The sequence below is a fragment of the Eptatretus burgeri genome, chromosome 14 (assembly GCF_056783735.1).
Source record: "Eptatretus burgeri isolate ZD-2024b chromosome 14, Ebu_testis_v1, whole genome shotgun sequence".
Taxonomy (NCBI): Eukaryota; Metazoa; Chordata; class Myxini; order Myxiniformes; family Myxinidae; genus Eptatretus; species Eptatretus burgeri.
This window is the reverse complement of record NC_140974.1, coordinates 46,663,780-46,681,764: the sequence shown is the minus strand read 5'-3', so window position 1 is coordinate 46,681,764 and position 17,985 is coordinate 46,663,780. Positions and strand designations below refer to the sequence as shown.

Below are 17,985 nucleotides of genomic sequence, written 5' to 3'. Positions count from 1 at the left end.
TTGGTTTTAGTAAAAAAAAATTAAAAAATTATCCAGGCCAGAGAGCTCGAAAATGAATTAGCTTTTGTTGGAGCGTTAAGAGAGGTATTACTGTAATTGAGACACAACTTTAACAATTTATATTTGTCAATGATTGTTCAGAATATCATTTAAATAGCAAGCACTTTCAATCTTTAGATTGAAAAATGAAAATCACCTCACCCCCACCTTTCAAAGGCTGTTTGGACATGTCGGATATGCCATGTTTTTTCTCCCAGAGACGTTTGCTGATCTCAATTCTCTTATTTAACATCCGGATTCTCTCCTATTGCAAAACATCAACAGGTCACCATTAAAAAATAATTCATACATTCCAATGACATTAACAAGGAAAAATGTGTCCAAGAGCCATCATTCCACCAGTCAATCTCCTTGCTATGCTAGCTTCCAGGGCATCGAGTGCCTCCAGGGCATCAGGTGGCCCTCAGGGCATCGGATGCCTCCAGGGCGTCAGGTGCGTTTAGAGCATCAGGTACCTCCATGTAGCCTCCCTGCCTGCTTCACTCCCTTTCTCACCCCCAGAAAGGTTTTGTCTTCACCAAAAGAAGAAGAACAAGAACAAGAACAAGAAGAAGAAGAACAACAACAACAACAAGAACAACAACAACAACGCGGAGCTCTTTTCGAGCCAGCGTTTGCAACGCGACGCGGCTAAAAAACGGTTTCTCAAACTGACTTCCATACCTTTCGCCAATACCGTCATTACTGACGATTGTCAATCTACACATAGCAAACCCAAATGCGACAGTTAAACATAGCTGATTAATCGAAGAAGTAGAAGTTTACAGTAGTTATTTATCTCTATCTCTCTCTACATTCACCTTTCTCCCTCCCTCTCCTTTGATCTATCTATCCCCCTTCCTAGTCCCTAAATCTATCCTCCTCCATCTATCCATTCCTCTCAGTCTATATCTCCGCCTCTTCCTCGATTAGTCTCATCTTTCTTTCCAACAAATTACAATCACACACCATTCTTTCATTTCCGAGCCAATCATGTTAAACTTTGGAATTCAGGTGGCTTCATCCAATACACCTATACCCCCCCCACCCCATTTTTTAAAAATTGCTTTGCTTTCAGGACCTGTTCTCATTTTATGGGGTCAAACATGAAACATGAAAGACCACACATTTTGCTATTTAATTGAATACGAGTCGATGAAGATGAGATTGGCATTCAAGGTGCTTTCAAAAAGCCCCAAAATGGGGACGCTTAAAACATTAGTTGTTTTCAGAATTAAGCAGGGATCAAAGGTCAAAATCAATCAAAAAAATTAAAGTTTCTAGCCTGTAAAGAATTTGTATTTAAATAAATTCAGATAAGACGACACAAAAAAGTCCCGACCACAGCCCCTACAGCCAACAAGGACAAATGTGTCCAAGAGCCGCGTCATTCCACCAGTCAATCTCCTTGCTATGCTAGCTTCCAGGGCATCGAGTGCCTCCAGGGCATCAGGTACCCCCAGGGCATCAGGTGGCCCCAGGGCATCAGGTGCCTCCAGGACATCAAGTGCCCCAGGGCATCGGGTGCCTCCAGGGCATCAGGTGCCCTCAGGGCAACTGGTGCATCCAGGGCATCAAGTGCCCCAGGGCATCGGGTGCCTCCAGGGCATCAGGTGCCTCCAGGGCATCAGGTGCCTTTAGGGCGTCAAGTGTGTTTCGGGCATCAGATGCATCAGGGCATCAGGTACCTCCATGTAGCCTCCCTGCCTGCTTCACTCCCCATTCTAACCCCCAGAAAGGTTTTGTCTTCACCAGAAGAAGAAGAAGAAGAACAACAACAACAACAACAACGCAGAGCTCTCTTAGAGCCAGCGTTCGCTACGCAACGTGGCTAAAAGCAGATAATCGTAGGTAGGGTGTCTTAAATTTGCAAACGTGTGTCCACATATAGATTGTGATACATCCTGGGGTATTGTTCTTATATCATGGTCCAACCTTTGATCCATTTTCACAAATTAGTAAACAGATTATGCAGATACCATTCCGATGTATACAAACTCAGCATTCAAGTTTCAATAGAGCAAAGTTTTGCAATTTTTAAAAGAATCTTTCTACAAGCATGAGGCTCATGTAAGAGCAAGGTAAATTTGACAGTGGGGGGTAGCAGGGCAACAATTGGACACAAACGGCAAGGGAGCGCATGAGCAGAAAAGGAGTAAAGAGAGAGAAGGGGAAGAAACACTGAAATCAGCAAGTCCAAGGGTTAAGGGGAAGGTTAGGAAGGGTTAGTGAGGATAATAAAGATCATGGGTCATGTTGGGGGATGACAAGAGGTGGCGGGACATTGCCTGCTTGAAGCTCTGGAGGGAAAAGTGGGAAAGAAGGGCCTCTAAAAGGTGGTTCTATGGACTGGCGAAGCAAGGAACAAAAACAAGCAGTCATATACTGGAACTTACGAAATCGTCAACTTGACCTCTGACCTTGTCTAATAAAAGCATGAATCAGTCAGAAGCCCAAGGGGAGCTTGAATTCTGAATTCATTGTGGTCTACAATTTTACACTGTGGTTTGCAGATAATGAGTCCCAGACAAAAACTAGATTTCTTAGAAAAATTCCATTTTTTTGTTTTTATTTTTAAAAAAGTGATTCAGTACCAGCAGGATATGCCAGATAATAGGTGTATGACTTTGCAGAAGAATCTGATAAAAGACTTATTATTTATTATATATATCAGTTATTCATCGCTGTTCCAGAATTTCGACAACTGAGTTTTAAGCGTCCTAAGCGATCGCAAAAACCGAAGACAAAATTAAAATCGAAGTTAAAACGAACTCGTAACGTCGAGCGAAGCAAAAAATCTCCATTTCTTCACGCAAAACCTTAACGTCACTCAATGACGCGCTGCTCGAGCGCACTGCATCATGGGACGACCCGTGACGCGTCGAGTGAAATATTTTTTATACAATCTTAAAACGTCTCCAAAACATCCGATTTTTACCAGAATTTCGACAACCAAGTTTTAAGCGTCCTAAGCGATCGCAAAAACCGAAGACAAAATTAAAATTGAAGTGAAAACGAACTCGTAACGTCAAGCGAAGCAAAAATACTCCATTTCTCCACATGAATTTACGGAATTATGTTTGACCTCACTGTGACCTTGACCTTTGACCGATTTTGACCAAAATCTAATCAGCACAAGCCATCACCCTCCTGAATCACGTGGTGTAATTTGACATTGGTAGCTTCTTCCGTTCTCAAGTTATCGTGCCTACAAACAAACAAACAAACAAACAAACAGAAACGGAAGGCATCAATATACTTACGAAATCTTTAGATTTCGTAAATAACAAACAAACAAACAGAAACGGAAGGCATCAATATACTTACGAAATGTTTAGATTTCGTAAGTAACAAACAAACAGAAACAGAAGGCATCAATATACTTAACGAAATCTTTAGATTTCGAAAGTAACAAACACACACACACACACACAAACAGAGGACAGAAGTCATCAATATACTTACGAAATCTAAAGATTTCGTAAGTAATAAATAAATAATAAATAAGTTGAGGAGTGCAGTCAGCCTGGATTTTGGGAGTTTAACTAGGAGATGGTTACTGAAAGAATGCTTGCATCCTAGGGGTTGCTGGGGAGGGTTGGAGGTCAGAGCTAGCCGAGAGAGAGAGCGCAGAGCGAGACAGCGCGAGCATGCAGAGAGAGCGAGAGTGAGAGCGACAGATAGACAGAGAATCAGAAGGTTTTTATTTTTTGTTTCTTTGAGTCAGCACTGTCTTGTTCAAGGAGAGCGACAAGTTTCTTTTTTTCTGTCTTGTTCAAGTTTCTTGATACCATTTTATTATAATACTATGCATTTCTGTGAACAAATTAAAAACGGTTGTTTTACAGTTATGATGCAGGACTTTACAAACTTGGGAATATTGGTCCATGATAATAAACTATAATATGTCCACCTCCAAATAAAGAACCAATCTTTAACTACATCACCATTATCACTACATTGAGCAATCCTAAGATCGTCACACTGCCCTCAACTCTGTACATCAGATACTGTATATATATATATATATATATATATATATATATATATATATATATATATATATATATATATATATATATATATATATATATATATATATTTTTTACTACATGTGACTTGCAGGTGCAAAAACAATTACTTGAGTTTATACCTACATGTAGGAAGCGAGAAAACATCTTCTCTTTTGGAAAGTGTTTGTCAACAATTAGCAATGAGCTTTTGTGCTCATCACCTTCCATATGGGAGTCCATTTCCTTCGCCTCCATTGTGTTGAAGTTGCACAAAGCACAATACATGAGGAACTTGTGTCTAGAGGTGAGAGTCAAAAAGCAGAACAATACAAGTCCTCATTGAGGATACAGTTCGCAACCACACATTAAAAATGGGATGTGAAGATTTTACATTTAAATAACGAAATAAATAAAGTTTGAAAAAGGAACACATACATCTTCTACTACGTAAATGGCAGTCCTTCTGTCTGTCTGTTTGTTTGTAACCAATAAGCTCCTAGACCAGTGAACCGATCTTGATAAAACTTTACACACATATGGACCTAACATTCAGCTCCAGGATGCGCTAAGTGGCTTTCCATAAAAATGAAAAAAAAAATTCCATTGAAGAATAAAATAAAAATGGCTTTCGAATAGTGCGCCCGCGTATTAATCGTAACAAAAGGCTTCATGGTTAAAAACGCTAGGGTTTTTTGAAATACAAAATGTTCTTTTTAATGACTTTTTAAACAGACACATTCTCCTCTTATTTGAATTCTCGAAACGCACGCGCACGGCAACAGCTAACTGCTGATAGATCTGCTCATGAAAGAGCCAGGCAAGCAGAGTCGGCTGCATAGAGAGAGAGAGAGATGTCTTACTGCTGATAGATCTGCTCATGAAAAAGCCAGGCAAGTGGAGTCAGCTGCAGAGAGAGAGAGAGAGAGAGAGAGAGAGAGAGAGAGAGAGAGAGAGAGAGAGAGAGAGAGAGAGAGAGAGAGAGAGAGAGAGAGAGAGAGAGAGAGAGAGAGAGAGAGAGAGAGAGAGAGAGAGAGAGAGAGAGAGAGAGAGAGAGAGAGAGAGAGAGAGAGAGAGAGAGAGAGAGAGAGAGAGAGAGAGAGAGAGAGAGAGAGAGAGAGAGAGAGAGAGAGAGAGAGAGAGAGAGAGAGAGAGAGAGAGAGAGAGTCATCTTACTGCTGATAGATCTGCTCATGAAAGAGCCAGGCAAGCAGAGTTTGCTGCAGAGAGAGCGCATCGCCTAACTGCAAATAGAGCGTCACACCGACGGGCGAGAGAAACACAAAACTCACGTTCCAGCTTTCTAGGTCCGGGTTTTGGCAGGACATCAAGGACAGTTGCCACTGCTGCTAGAAACATTGAGTGGCTCAAGGCCGCCTTCAACTATGACCTATCTGAGGATTACGGCAGCATAAAGCCTTCCTTCCATAAATCTGAGGAATAAAAGAAGCCTTCCTAATTTTCTCCATACAACTAATGCCTCAGTCTAACTAGCGTGAGGAAAATAGGGCAAATTTCCCAGGTATTACCGCGTACTTCAGCTAGTATACACATATATATATATATATATATATATATATATATATATATATATATATATATATATATATATATATATATATATATATATATATATATATATAGATATACATATATATATATATATATACATATATATATATATATATATATATATATATATATATATATATGTACATTGTTACGGATTTCAGAATCCGACCCATCCCCATGTCTGGTGGGATTCTAAATGTGATGCATTGAGAAGGGTAAAGAATAGATCCCCTCTCTTATGGGAAGCTTTTTCTCTTTATGACAGACACATTCATGCGCATGAGACATCCGTTTCTTTCACAGACGCTAAGACCCACCTTTTTCCATCGACGTTCGACACCCCGTTGTGCAGCTCTATGGACGCTGGCTAGCTTCTTTTCATATTGGGCTGAACAATGAAGTGATAATTGTTGTTGACAGTTTTATGAGCGCTTCACGTTTGTGCTCGGTAATTCTGACAAATGGCTGATTTTTTTGCTTGCCCAGCACCATAGACATGGCCTCGTAAGCAAGGAATAACCCGTGGGCCGTGCGGGTTGTCATGGTAACGGTGCGCAAGTGGGGCAGGGAGAATTTTGGGGGAGTCGGTGCCACTGAGACAGGCCACCTATAAAATGAGGGAGAGGTCCGTGCTTGGGGTGAGAGGTGAGAGCGGCACGCGTGCGGGTCAGTCGATAACGAGTGAGAAGCGTCAGCCGACAGCGAGACAGTTTGTCAGTCAGTTGGTGATAGCTGGTTGCAGTTCTTGACAGCTTTGAGAGCGTTTCATTGTGCCAGTCAGACGGTTGGTTGCTTCGTCGTTCCAGTCAGACGGTTGGTTGCTTCGTCGTTCCAGTCAGACGGTTGGTTGCTTCGTCGTTCCAGTCAGACGGTTGGTTGCTTCGTCGTTCCAGTCAGACGGTTGGTTGCTTCGTCGTTCCAGTCAGACGGTTGGTTGCTTCGTCGTTCCAGTCAGACGGTTGGTTGCTTCGTCGTTCCAGTCAGACGGTTGGTTGCTTCGTCGTTCCAGTCAGACGGTTGGTTGCTTCGTCGTTCCAGTCAGACGGTTGGTTGCTTCGTCGTTCCAGTCAGACGGTTGGTTGCTTTGTCGTTCCAGTCAGACGGTTGGTTGCTTTGTCGTTCCAGTCAGACGGTTGGTTGCTTTGTCGTTCCAGTCAGACGGTTGGTTGCTTTGTCGTTCAACATACACTTTTCAAATGACAGGTGAACAGGCATGAAAAATAGCCCCATGGTGGACTGACTTATTTCCCCAACAGTCGAGGTGAAAATGAGGGATTGGAGGAAGGGGCATGGCCCCCATTCCTGAAGTGGTGTGGTAATGAGGAGCATAAACTTGAGTTAACGGCATGGTCATTATGTTTCACGAAGACTGGTTTGTATCTGACCGTTGGTTTCTGAGAAGATTTTAAAATAAACTACCTGAATTTGAGGCATTCAGCCTCTTATCAGGGGCAGATAAGAATATAGTGGTTTACCTAAATAAGTAAATACCCCCTCCCTCCTTTTCAGCCTCTTATCAGGGGCAGATCCAGTTGATGAGCACAACCCCATAAGACCATATTGTTCTGATATGTCACACCAAATTTGGTCCATATCAGTTATGTATTTTGTGAGGAAAATATTTTTTAGTGAATATAAGTGATTAGGGGAGGGAGGCCATGGCCCCCTTTCCATGGAAGATATAGCCATGGGGAGCACAACTTCAGGTTAGGGCATGGTCATGATGCTGCATGGCCAGTTTGGTCTGGATCCAGTTGTCAGTATCTGAGAAGATTTTTGAATGCAATACCAATATTTGGGGGAAAATACCCTTCATCCACTTAAAATGGGGAAATATAGATGGGGAGCACAACCCCGTTGAGACCTCAATGCCAGTACCAAATTTGGTCTGTATTGCTCAGGTTGTTGTGGAGTAAATGTTTTATTGACAATGAGGGATTCAGGAACGGGGACTGTGGCCCCTTTTTCGGGCCATGAGGCCATGGCCATGAGGAGCACGACTTAAGGTTTTGTGCATGGTCCCGATGCCTCATGGTGAGTATGATCTGGAGCTGTCTGGCGGTTTCTGAGAAGATTTTTTGAATGAAATACCAATATTTTGGGAAAACCCCACCTCCCAGCCCCTTTAAATGGGCGGATCCGGATGGGGAGCACAACCCCACGAGACCTTGCTGTTCCGATGCATCATATCAAATGTGGTCTGTATCGGTCGGATAGTTTGTGAGATGATGTTTTTGTCAAATGTTAACGGACATACGTACGTACACCGGGACCCACTCCAAGAGCTTCTTTTTGAGAAATAACCTAATAATATTGATGTCAATTTTAATTTCACAAGCAGGATATTTTGCCCTCTTTTTCGACAAATCCAACCTCTGCCGCCTGATGTTGCACTACCATTTCACGCTGGGCAGTACAAGAAGCTCAGAGCTTTTGGCTCTGAGTGAAACCAAGAGTGAAACACATATATCCTTTTTAAAGCCCATGAAATAATTTAAATCGATAGATGCTTCATGCTCAGATATTATTGCATACATGTGCCGAATATGAACGAAATGTGCCGAGTCATTCTTGAGTAGAGGTTCCAGACAGACAGAGGCTCTGCAGAGACAGAGCTCCACAGACCCACGGACGGAAAGAATGACCGACAGGACCGAAGATATAAGCTTTCAGCTGGATTGACACCCGGTTGTGGGCTAAAATAAACATTTATATTTTGGAAAGAATGCATCAACATTATCTCATATAACTTGGTTGTATATTCCATGGAGATATGAGAAAATCCTGCTTTTCCAAAGGCATCCCCAATGCACTTCTGGGAGGAGGCATTAATCAATCACATTATTTTGAATGATTGCAATATGATAAGGCCACCAAGGCAGCTCGTCCCACAAGGTGTTCCAATCACGACAATGTCGTTTGGTATCAAAAGGATGGTCGACTTGGAACCACTTGTTCCTGCTTCCACTTATTTTCCAGAATATAGTTTTCATTTCAATCCAACAGTTATTGGTTCACGAAAAAAATAAGTGACCACTATATTCGTTATTGGTGTGTGTCTGTCTGTCTGTCTGTCTGTCTGTCTGTCTGTCTGTCTGTCTGTCTGTCTGTCTGTCTGTCTGTCTGTCTGTCTGTCTGTCTGTCTGTCTGTCTGTCTGTCTGTCTGTCTGTCTGTCTGTCTGTCTGTCTGTCTGTCTGTCTGTCTGTCTGTCTGTCTGTCTGTCTGTCTGTCTGTCTCTGTTGGGTAGTCGATCTAGTCGAAAAAAAAATTTACATTTTTTTTTTTCTCCCCTTATCAGTATTTCCTTCGATATTGTTACAAATTTGGGAATTCGATCGCACACAACATTCAGGGTCCTTTAGTCAGTTATGTCAATAAGTGCTTGTTCCCGAGATAGTTCACCTTCCATTGTTTCATGGGCAGAAATCGATTAAGTGCGCTGCGATTCAATTGAATAGTTAGGGAGCGATCACAAAACAATGGAGATGCCCCTCCCCCTCTTCTGCGAAGAGGAAGAAGAGCCCTCCTGTCCTGAATCACGGGACGTAAACAACTCCCTCCCACCCGCAGTTGTGCGGGCACGGGGAGATGAGTCACCCCGGGAGCGGGGGAAGGGCGGAGGAGAATAAGGAAGAGATCCTCAGTTGATTCGGGTGGGTTGTGCAGTAGAGCTTCGGCTTCTGCTTGGCTCGGGTTAGGGTTGAGGCTTTTAGTAAGCTTTTTGCTTCGGCTTAGCTTTTAGCAGGCCTTTGGGTTCTGCCTGGCGAGGGTTGAGACTTTTGGTTCAGTGAGCTTCGGTCCTGCTTGGCAAGGTGGAGGCTTTTTGGAGAGCTTTTTGCTTCGGCTTGGCTTTTCAGCAGACCTTCAGGTTCTGCTTGGCTCGGTTCGCTTTTTGGGCTGTGGCTTGGTTCGTCGAAGAGAGAGGCTTTGTTCATCGGAAGAGAGTTGAGCTGGTTGCTCAGCTCGGAGTTCTTGGTTCGTGGAGCTCTTTATTCTCCGCTTGGTGCGACTCATCGGCCTCATCTTGGAGGTGGTTCTTCGAGATAGCAACGCATCGACTGGAAGGATCGGCGCCTCGTCTCACCAGCACGTGTTCGGAAGCGCGAGAGGATTCGCTGGAGCTCGGGAAGGATCGCCGCTCACGGTGATTGGATCCAGCTCGCTCTTGCTGGAGCCCGGGTCCGAATAGCTTGAAAACCACACGAGGTGGAGAGGTTCGAGATAGGTTCTGGGTTTCAGCTCATCTGTCCTCCGAGCTGGCGTCCGTTATTAAAGGCATCAGCCACCATTGTGTGTGTGTGTGTGTGTGTGTGTGTGTGTGTGTGTGTGTGTGTGTGTGTGTGTGTGTGTGTGTGTGTGTGTGTGTGTGTGTGTGTGTGTGCGCACGCGCGCGTACATGTGTCAGTGGGCCCGTCTAATAAGCAGGAAACTGTTAAGTGCTTTGTGTGCTGTAAATTATTGCATTTCGTATAGTCGGTATAGTTCTGCTCTTACGTGCTTCCCTAGTTCCACATTATTATTAATAAATACCCCAATTGTTAAATGTTTTCAGCTCGTCACGTCGATTCTTTCATTGACTGAGCATTTCGTGTGTTGGTAGTAAGAAAGCCGTTGGTTTGCCTTAAAAGGGGGACATTCGGACCGACAGTTCTCGGCGATTAAGCCGCTCGGAATCGCGCACGGGACAGGTTCGCTTAAGCGGCTTGTTTCGTACAAGTTCAGTCGAGGGTGGGATACCCCGGTAGTTGGATCACGTGGGTATTTAGGTAAATTGAAGTTGGCAATCGACCCTACCCCACGTGGTCTGCCCATTGGCGTATTCGGTTCTTGCACAAGGACCCGTCGGCTTCGGAGTTATCCGGGCGGCGATCGATATTCCGGGCGATCGGTCGGGCCAACTCGACTTGTGGCTCCGGCAGAGCGGTCGGCTCGCGGCCGACCCCTGGCCCCGTAACAATATGTTTGTCTGTCTGTCTGTCTGTCCCTCTGTTCGGTCCAGTGCTCCGTTAATACAATGGCAATTTCGATGAAACTTGGTTGGTAGGTTCATACCATGACCTAGTTGTGTGCAAATGAGAACCGTTGCTATGGACACGACCGTTGCCTAGCAACGGGACTTTGAAATTTTTGAAAAATCATAAAAAATTTATTTTTTCGAAAATCAAAAATTGGGCCACGAGCAACTGTGGGCAGTACATTCAGCCATATTGTCAAAAATTTCCAGCCGGATCCTATGAAAACTGTCGGAGAAGGTAGACTTTGAATGAACCCTGGTCGAAAACAAGAAGAAAAACAAAGTTCGTTATATCTCAGAGACTATGAGTCAGATATACATGAAACCGGTATGGTAGGTTCATGGTATGTCCTAGTTATGTGTGAGAAAGAACCGTTGCTATGGACCCCTCCGTTGCCTAGCAACGGCCGAAAAACCTCCAAATGTGGGGGTATTTTAACGAAAAAAAAAACAATCTGCAGCATTAACCCTTGAAGCTAGAATCATGAATTTTCTTGTGCTTAATGCTCAGGTCATTCCCCATTGAACGGGCCCATCGCGTCAGGTTCTATTGGGTAGTCGACTACCCATGTCCGCCTACCGGCTTGTCTGTCTGTCCCGAGCACAGCTCTGTGGGTTTTGATCCAATCCTGATAAAATTTTGGTGGGAGTTTTATATCATGATCCAGTTGTGTTTTCCTGAGAATGGGCGTGGTGCGCCCATTATGGGCGGAGCCACGCCCAAAAAAACATGTGTTTTTAGGGGGTAGCCGATTTCAATTTGCATCTTCTCCTCGGGGTTTGTCGACTCTGACAGGGGTTTCGGTATTTCGTTAGCCCAATGGCACCTGCATAGCCCCACAGAGCTCTATTTTTCATTTTCGTCCCAAAGTCAAGGTCACAAGGTCACGAACTTAGAAAATTGCGAATTTTGACAAAAAATTATACGGCCGCCCAAACTTTGAGAGCTAGGATGACAATATTTTTTAGGCATAATCTTGAGGTGATTCCCCACCTAAAGTCTTCAAACCATTTTTCTCCATCTCAAACACCTTGCCCGTGGCGCCCCCTTCAAGTTTGTTTTTACGCTGATTTCATTAAAGTCTGGATAATCCGAGGAGTGCGAAATGCCATATAGCCTATATGACGTTAATATTGTTCCTGGAATGTTCCAGAGGAAGTTTTTAACCAAAGGTCATAATCCTTGACCTTTGACCTTTAAAGTTCACAAAGGTCAAATTTTCAAAGTTGTGGGAATCAAACCGGGTTTTCGACCTTCGACGAACTAACTCCAATAAGCTATAGCACGTGTCCTGTTTCCTTATTTTAATGTCCACAACATTGTTTTGTGATCTTTAAAGGTTATGCAAAGGTCAAATTTTGAAAGTTGTTGAACAAAACCGGGTTTTCGACATTTTGCAGCAAATAACCCATCACTCGTACCACTTAATGTTGATCATTTTTATAACTTGGTCAAACATTATCACATTGTCTCATCCTTGACTTCTGAAACAATCTACATCGTCAAATACCACTCATGAACCATCGTCGTCTTCAGACTCGTATGTAACCTAAAATCAGCTTTTTATTTAGGCCAGATCAATCAGGTTCAACAAAAGCATGGAGGTCAGGAAGAGCAAGACAAGTTTGAGTAAACATTTGATATGGCATGGTCCAGTTATGAATGGTCACCATTTAGGATGTTGGAAAAGAAAGAGACCAAGTCCGTTTGTTTTACGGAATGACTTCACTACTTGCCCATGTACTGATATATGTGAACCAACACCAAGCCAGCTGGCATGGCAGCAATTAAAGTCTCCACATGTTGGAAAGAGTGAAGAAGAGATGAGTTTCAACATTTGCAGAAAGAGCCTCGTACATGGAGCCGGTGTTGGGGAGATGGGTGACCACACAACGGAACTTTCCTGTCAAAAAGTGGAAATATTAGCCAAAAAGTTAGAGGACGATTGTGTTCAAAGTGTTAATGTTCTGCCAGAACTACATGTCAAATGACAGGTCAACTAATTGACAAACAAAAAATAAAACTGGAAGGACACTCGGTAGAGCGCATACCTCCGCCATGTAATGCCTGATCCACGAGAACATATCGGGCCCAATACATTTTTGAAATATCATGCGATATAATCGTTTTTGGCCCTATCTCTCAATGGTGAAGAATCACTTTAGAAATTAAATAATCCTTGCATCCAGATCCAGATCTTCACCAAAATTGAATCAGTGTCATGGTCACAAACCCAACCTGCCCATCAAATTTCATCCGGATCCGTCCACAACTTTTCGAGATATCCTGCACACAGCCAGACAGACAGAGAGAGAGGGGTGAAAACGTAACCTCCTTCACCTTCTGTGGCAGAGTAATTACCTGTTTTGACCTCCAGCCTGGTCAAACTGCAACTCAAATTCCTTTGTGCAGGGTGAACCAGCTGCAACAAAACACAGCAACATGAAAGTCAATACCAGGGTGATCATTTCATCAGCAATACACTGCAAACCATTACTGAATGAATGCTTGATATGCTTTTTAAAGAGCAGGTGACATGTCTGTACATGTCAGTAAATTAAAATTATGGCTTTAAGTGTACGTGCAAGAGTGAAAAATTAAATGAACCGAGCTTACATCATGTTATTTAGTGATTGTTTTTTTGTTGCAAGTGCATTAAAATGATTATTTATGGCTTCCCTACAAGTGAATGCATTTGTAATGGATCAGCTTATTGAGCGATACACGAATGTCAAATTATTTGTTTTAAAAACTAGTAAACCTGTGGGCCGGACTCAAGCCTACTTATGGTTACATCGGTTGGAGCTCAAATTGTTTTTCATCTTAAAATTCTAACAACGGAGAAAAGGGTACAGTAAAGGTGTGTTGATGTCACTTGCCAGGAGTCAATCACATGCAGATGGCCTCGCACAGCCAATAAGCAGCGTCTCGTGAGTGGTCATCAAGCCACGCAAAACATACAGGTAGTGGATAAAAAATAAAATGGAAACACCAATGTAAAGTCACTTAATAGGGCGTTGGGGCAACACACGAGACCAGTATGGTTTGCATGTGCCATGGCATAGAGTCCATCAGCATCTGGAATTCTGCAGGAGGGATGTGGCACCATACTTCTACGAGAAAGTAAATCAACTCACATCTGTTTGATAGAGGTGGAAAACACCGTATCAGAATCGTCATTCCAGGATATCCCATAAATGCTCGATTGGGTGCAGATCTGGTGATTGAGAAGGCCATGACATATGGAAAACATCAGTCATGCTCATCAAGCCATTGGGTGACCACACATGCTCTGTGGATGGGAGCATTGTCATCCTGGAAGACACCCCTCCCAGCAGGAAAGAAATGGTGCCACATCGGGTGAAGATGATCACTCAGTACAATAAAGTGGCGATTGGCATTGACCTCGCCTTCTCAGGGAATGAACGCACCAAAACCATGCCAGGAAAATGTGCCCCACATTACAGAACCATCAGAACCCTTCACTGTTGGAACCAAGCACTCAGGGTTGTAGAATTGTTAAGGTTGGTGCCACATGTGCCCTCTTCTGTCGAGAACATGGTAAAGGATGATTCATTGGACCATAGTCCAATGCTCAGTAGTCCATTGCCCGTGCTCTTTGCGCCACTAGATTCGCAAATGTGCTTTGCCAGATGTGATATGCGGTTTATGCACTGCAACCTGACTATGGTATCCCACTCTGTGGAGTTCTTAGCAGACAATTTTTAATGAAACTGGCTGGTCATGCCACAGGTTGAAATTTGCAGTCAATTGATCTGCAGTTGATCGTCTGCTTTGCCTTGCACTTCAAATGATGGAGGTTTATCGAAGTGATGGAGGTTTATCGAAGGTGATGGTCCACTGCAAACTTAAATCCCTGAAGGGAAGAGTGTGATTAAAAGACTGAGGAAGGAGTTTCCACAAGCAAGAGAAAAGAGGAAGGAGTGGAGGTGAGCAGTGAGCTTGGACTTTCAGAACAAGGTGTGGGTTGCCAGAGAATGCATGTGATCTGATGGGATGGAAGTACTGCTTTAAAAAAAACGCCTCTGGAGACTAGTGTGTTCTTTTTGTGAATGTCTTTACAGCTGTGGAGGAACTCTGGGAAGAGTTCAAAACAGCAAAGGGCTTACCTTGTGTATCCTTTCATGGTTGGTTTATGCAGAATTCTTTGGCTCGAAGAGCATGGGAGGAGTCGAGGTATTTATGTAATCCTCGCTACCTGGGTTCAATTGATTAGGTGAGAGCTCATTGGTTATTCCCTCCATTTAAAGGTGATAGATGTGAATGGGTCTGTTTTTCATGTACAGTATGAAATATATATATATATATACACACACACACACACACACACACACACACACACACACACACACACACACACACACACACACACACACACACACACACACACACACACACACACACACACACACACACACACGGAGCATAAAGAAGCGCTCCTACCCGATCTCTCCAACGGACGTCAGTCCCTCACATGTGCAGACCAAAGCTTTTCCTCCAACCCGGAGGCTGCAGCCAGACCACTCATGTCAAAAGACAGAGATTTAAGGTCATCATTGCTTGAGCATAAAATGGAGCAGTATGCAAGTCGAATTTACATTATTGAATTACGAATAGATTGTCTAACCAGTTATTATTGCCAAGTCTTCCTTCGATGTCCTCCCGATCATCATGAACTCCGGGAATTTCATCGCCATTTTCCTCTGCTTGTCCTGCTTCGGGCTCGAACTGGTGAGGCCGTATTCCATTTCCAGCTGCCTGAACTTTACCTCCCGCGACTACGTTATCCGACAATTCTCCATCTGATTCAGACCAAAATCCTTCATTTCTCTCACACTCACTTTCGCTACCAGACAAATCAAAGTCCATACCATCCATTATTCAAAACCAAATGTTTGATTTTTTTTTAAATCAGAAATGAACGAAGTGATTGAGTCGACCAATCGAATGTGGAAACACACAGGAAGCCAATATAATCATGTAGACCACCAACCTGAGTAATTTACGTGCAGCCTTTGTCGTTCTGCAGTTGACGTCATGTGGGTTACGCCCCTTTCAGTATATTTCGGCAGAATTTTTAGGGGCGTTCCCGAAAAGGTTTGTTTTTTTAATTTTACATTTTACAGACGAGTATTGTGAAAAAACAGTCAGATCTGAAATCACAATGAAAAACTATGGGACATATATATGCAATTTCAGTACTTTTGGGTGTCATGGGACCATTAAGCGGTAAACTGGAAGTGGGGGTGAGGAAAAGGGGATGAGGTACTCAAATGGTTTGGGGATGCTTTGGATCAAGGTTCATGCTGTTCTATGAGTACTGGAGTCCTCCAGTTAAAGTGTAATTTCAGCAAAATAAATAGGTTGTCCCAACAAATTATATCTTTTGCCAAGAAACAAGGTGAACACAAGAATACAAAAATTAAGAATTAAAAAAACAATGTAACATTTTCCTCAGAACAGAGAATATAACCACATATTTCACAGGGAAGTCGATTTGACAGTAAAAATAGTGTTTTGAGATGCTCACATTTTCTGCTGTCATCATCCAAGTGCAGCATCTTGCCTGGAGGAGCTCCATGAGAATTCCCAACATTCTTCCTCTTCCTTTCCAAGAAACCTCGATAACGAGATGTCCTTCCACCTCCCTAATAAATAAAATTCTCTCAAAGTGTACCCTCACCATAGTCAGCTTCAATAAACAACATACCCTTTCTTAAGTTACCTGCTTTAATGCCACTGGAGCACGTACCACATGTGATGGCACAGAACCTCTGCCTCGCCCAAATGGCCGAGCACGGGAATTATCAGCCAAATGGGATCCTCCTCTCCCAAACCGATCCTGCCTGCGGTGGGTGCAGCAATCAGCAGATAATCGGTATCGACAAGTTCCACCAAATTCAAACGTAATCGTCAGTAGTTTCCTGTAGTGTCACATGGTCCCTCCAGAAATAACAAACATGTGGATATATTTGTGGAACCACAGAATCCACTTGATTGTCTGATGAATCCCAAGAAAGAAAAATGGCCAATGTATTGTTATAGTCATGTCACGTGACTGGTCCGGAAACGACTTAATCATGTGGGCTGTCAACCAGCCATGGCTGACAGCTGAGTTTGATGCCCCAAATCAGGGTTATCGGCCTTCAGTCCTAACACCTCGTAAAAGGGTACAAAGCTGACCGAGGATTATGTGCTCGCACGAGGCGCCAGTCAGATGAATTACTGAGAAGCTGGTTATGACGTACCGTATGTTACTTTACTAAAAGCCAGTCGCTTTTACCCAACTATGCATCTTAAAAGTGCCGATCGTGAAACCTCAACCACTCATCCAGCAAGAATGGAGGCCAGGCAGGAGTAACAGTTCATGGATTGTTATTAAAATAAAAACCACAACAAATCTTCAAAAAGCAACAAACAATATTCCCTCAAATTACCCACAATGCGATACTCAGGTGAGGTCAGGTACAAGAGTATGTGCCGGAGCAACGCGTCGCTGCGTCCACTTTCCACCGGTAATCCACAGGCCTCTGTCTGGCCATCCCCCAGGCAGATGCCTGGCCCATCCCCATAATCCAAGCAATGCAGATTTCTGAAGTTCTTATCTTGGGCCTGTTCACTTACTCGACAAGAACACAGTACAGGGAATACGAGTAACAAGCAATACCGAGAGGACGATTTCAAACCTGGAAGCAAGCTGTGCAGGAGTGCTGGAAGCAGAGTTATTGGGAGTTCTCTGGTGGAAACCACCGTAACAAAAAATCCTCAAGCTCTGTAATTGTGGCTTCCTTAAAGCCCTCAGTGCTTTGGAGAAATAAATTTTCACAGCTTCAACACACTCAGCGACTCATCCTGCCGGTCTCCGGCGCTCTCCAAAATCTCGCAAACTGTCCCCCCCCCCGCGTAAGCTGCCTCGAAACTGTCCCTCCCCGCGTAAGCTTCCTCACAAACTGTGCCTCCCCGCATAAGCTTCCTCGCAAACTGTGCCCCCGCGTAAGCTACCTTGAAAACTGTGCCCCCCCCCTGCATCAGATTCCTCCAAACTGTGACCCCCCCCCCGTGTAAGCTGCCTCGCAAACTGTGCCCCCCCACGCATAAGCTTCCTCGCAAACTGTTCCTCCACGTGTAAGCTTCCTCACAAACTGTTCCCCCCCCTCCCCCACGTAAGCTGCCAAGCAAACTGTTCCTCCACACGTAAGCTGCCTCACAAACTTCCTCCCTGCATAAGACTCCTCGCAAACTGTTCCTCCCCGCGTAAGCCACCTCGCAAACTGTTCCTCCCCGCGTAAGCTTCCTCGCAAACTGTGCCTCCCCACGTAAGCTTCCT

General features: G+C 43.8%; 1 protein-coding gene and 1 long non-coding RNA gene across 6 annotated transcripts in view; both read right to left on the bottom strand.

Annotated features, from left to right (window-relative positions):
* The window catches only part of LOC147013095 (uncharacterized), a 60,389-nt gene that overhangs the window by 26,262 nt on the left and 16,142 nt on the right, over positions 1 to 17,985 (bottom strand). For 2 of the 5 annotated variants that reach the window (XM_085854671.1, XM_085854667.1), the window contains exons 3-7: positions 16,384 to 16,504; positions 16,189 to 16,306; positions 12,999 to 13,059; positions 4,197 to 4,350; positions 202 to 304 (exon numbers count right to left, since the gene is read on the bottom strand). In XM_085854671.1, coding sequence (XP_085710797.1) covers positions 202 to 304; positions 4,197 to 4,350; positions 12,999 to 13,059; positions 16,189 to 16,306; positions 16,384 to 16,504 — 557 coding nt within the window. The remainder of the gene's footprint in view (positions 1 to 201; positions 305 to 4,196; positions 4,351 to 12,998; positions 13,060 to 16,188; positions 16,307 to 16,383; positions 16,505 to 17,985) is intronic. The other 3 variants (XM_085854672.1, XM_085854670.1, XM_085854668.1) reach the window with 2 other exon arrangements.
* Positions 6,840 to 12,985, bottom strand: LOC147013096 (uncharacterized). Its single transcript, XR_015051192.1, has 2 exons — positions 12,689 to 12,985; positions 6,840 to 12,540 (listed from the first exon to the last, which is right to left on the bottom strand). It is a non-coding gene; the product is annotated as an uncharacterized LOC147013096 (long non-coding RNA).